This window comes from Augochlora pura, unplaced genomic scaffold (assembly GCF_028453695.1).
Source record: "Augochlora pura isolate Apur16 unplaced genomic scaffold, APUR_v2.2.1 APUR_unplaced_2588, whole genome shotgun sequence".
Lineage (NCBI taxonomy): Eukaryota > Metazoa > Arthropoda > Insecta > Hymenoptera > Halictidae > Augochlora > Augochlora pura.
The window spans coordinates 1-2,940 of NW_027582754.1; the positions used below are offsets into that span (position 1 = coordinate 1).

The 2,940-nt window shown below is 49.6% G+C and overlaps 1 protein-coding gene across 1 annotated transcript; it reads left to right on the forward strand.

Annotated features, from left to right (window-relative positions):
* The first annotated feature begins 46 nt into the window (after nt 1-46).
* On the forward strand, nt 47-2,788 carry LOC144477649 (uncharacterized). Its single transcript, XM_078195383.1, has one exon. It carries the CDS (start codon nt 47-49, stop codon nt 2,786-2,788), a length of 2,742 nt encoding a protein of 913 aa, XP_078051509.1.
* The last annotated feature ends 152 nt before the right edge of the window (nt 2,789-2,940 follow it).

A 2,940-nucleotide genomic window follows, 5' to 3' on the forward strand; every position in this document is an offset into this window, starting at 1 on the left:
AGATCGAAAGTACCAACGCATCCTTTGGCGCGACAATACCGGAATCATGAAAACATTCCAATTGAACACCGTCACGTTTGGACTCTCCGCAGCACCGTATCTAGCGATTCGATGCCTTACACAGCTCGCACAAGACGAGGGACGTCAGTTTCCCGAGGCAGCACAGGCGTTGACCCGAGATTTCTATGTCGACGACGCGATTACGGGGGCTTCAACTCTTGATGAAGCTCTCTCATTACGGAATGAGTTGACAAACCTACTAAACACGGCAGGGTTAAACATCCGACAATGGGCGTCCAACCATCCAGCCCTATTGCAAGGTTTGGCGGAGGAAAATGTAAATAAAATTCTCCAGCTCGGAGAATCGTCCACGATAAAAACGCTAGGAGTCGTGTGGAACTCGTCGGACGATACCATTTCCTACGCAGTCACCACATCTAAATCCATCGGACCTATCACCAAAAGAACAATAAGCTCCGAAATCGCGAAGATTTACGACCCATTAGGGCTTCTGGGTCCAGTAATCATTGTGGCAAAGATTCTGCTCCAGAAGCTCTGGACCATGAAGGTAGATTGGGACGAGTCACTGCCGATGGATGTTCATACAGAATGGAGAGAATACTATCTTACGCTACCACTCCTGAACAACGTCGTGTTTCAAAGGAAAACCATCGCTACCGGAGCAAGGGAACTTGAATTGCACGGTTTTTGTGACGCCAGTGAGCGCGCCTACGGCGCTTGTATATACACGCGATCTATCGACGAACAGGGCCACGTTCACATTGATCTTTTAATCGCGAAATCCAAGGTCGCGCCTCTGAAGACCCAGTCAATTCCTCGCCTGGAACTCTGCGGCGCCCTTTTACTATCCTCATTATACCAGACAGTCCGAGGGGCCCTACAGCTACCGATTGAACACGCCACATTTTGGACCGACTCGACAATAGTGCTCCACTGGTTACAAACCTCTCCACACCTTTTGAAGACATTCGTAGCGAATAGAGTTACAGAAATCCAATCTAAAACGAACGTGGAAGATTGGCGCCACGTGCCTACCACCGATAATCCTGCTGACCTCATCTCAAGAGGCCAGACACCCGAAGAATTCCTGCGGTCAACAATCTGGCACCACGGTCCAAAATGGCTCCAAAAGGAATCATCCAATTGGCCAGTATTGGAAGGTGCCGCACCGTCAATTGTTCCCGAGCAGAAAACCGCGATCTGTCTAGCCACTACCACATCATTAGACATATCCTTCCTGGACAGATTCTCATCATGGACGAAGATGCAACGAGTCATGGCATATTGTCTCCGGTGGAAATCACCCAACAAAGAGAAGGGCGCTCTTTCTGCCCTGGAATTGAAAACCGCCCGTCATACCATCCTTCGCGTCCTCCAGAGGGTATACTTCGCAGAGGAAATTCGATGGCTTGCCAAAGGTCAGACAGTGAAGGGTAAGCTACAACAGCTGAACCCCTTCCTAGATGAGGATAGAATGCTGCGAGTCGGTGGACGCTTAAAGCATTCACCAATGCCCTTCGAACAAAAGTACCCACTGATCCTCCCAAAGGCACGGTTGACGTCGTTAATCATCGAGAGCGAACACCGTGCTCAACTCCACGCAGGAGTTCAGACGACGCTGTACGCCATAAGGCGCCGATATTGGCCAATCGACGGACGCAGCCAGATCTGGAAGGTCATCAAGGGATGCGTGATTTGCTGTCGGGCCCAACCACCGCCTACGAAATATATAATGGGGAATCTACCTCCACCTCGAGTCACGGAATCTAGACCGTTCTCAAACGTAGGCGTAGACTACTGTGGGCCGTTCTACATAAAAGAAAAGAAACACCGGAACCGCGGCAAAATTAAGGTGTACGTGGTCGTCTTCGTTTGTTTGGCAGTGAAGGCGGTCCATCTGGAACTTGCAAGCGACCTGACGAGTGAGGCATTTATTGCTGCACTTAGACGATTCATAGCCAGACGAGGCCACTGCACTCACTTATATTCGGACAACGGCTCGAATTTTGTAGGAGCCAGCAACGAATTCCGCGAACTTCGAGAGCTTCTCAAATCCGTCGACCACCAGAACAACATACAAACATTCCTATCCGAACGGTCCATCCAATGGAACTTCATTCCCCCACAGGCACCACACTTCGGAGGTCTTTGGGAGGCGGCAGTTAAATCATTTAAGTACCATTTAAGACGCGTCGCCGGCAATGAACTATTCACTTTTGAAAACTTCAACACTTTGATCACAGAAATAGAAGCAGTACTAAACTCCCGTCCACTCACTCCCATTTCTTCCGATGCCAATGATCCGCTTGCCTTGACCCCTGGTCATTTCCTCATTGGCGATTCATTAACAAGCCTCCGCGAGAGAGATTTCAGGGATGCTCCATCCAATAGACTATCTAGTTGGCAACAGATCCAACAGATCAAGCAGCATTTTTGGAACAGGTGGCGACGAGAGTACCTGAACGAGTTGACATGCCGTCATAAGTGGGCCACCGGCAGTCACTCAATCAAGGAGGGTACCATCGTCATTCTCAGGGAAGACAATACACCTCCATTACAGTGGCCATTGGGAAAGGTCGTCAAGATCCACCCAGGATCGGATGGCATCGCTCGAGCTGCCACTGTGAAGATAGGCACCAAGGTACTAGATCGCAGCATCAAACGTCTAGTACCACTACCCAACCAAGCAGACAACACCGGATCTGCGATTGCCGAGGCGAAGGAAGTCTACGATTTCAACGGCCCTACCAAGGAACGAGCATTATAGGCCTCGTCGCAAACATTCGCTACATCATCGCGCCTAGTCATTTATTTATAATCAGATGTAAATACTTAATTCATTGTTGATCGATACCCTCTCAACGGGGGGAGGATGTTCAGCCGGCCAGAGCCGGCCGAATTGATTCTTTAATTTATTAT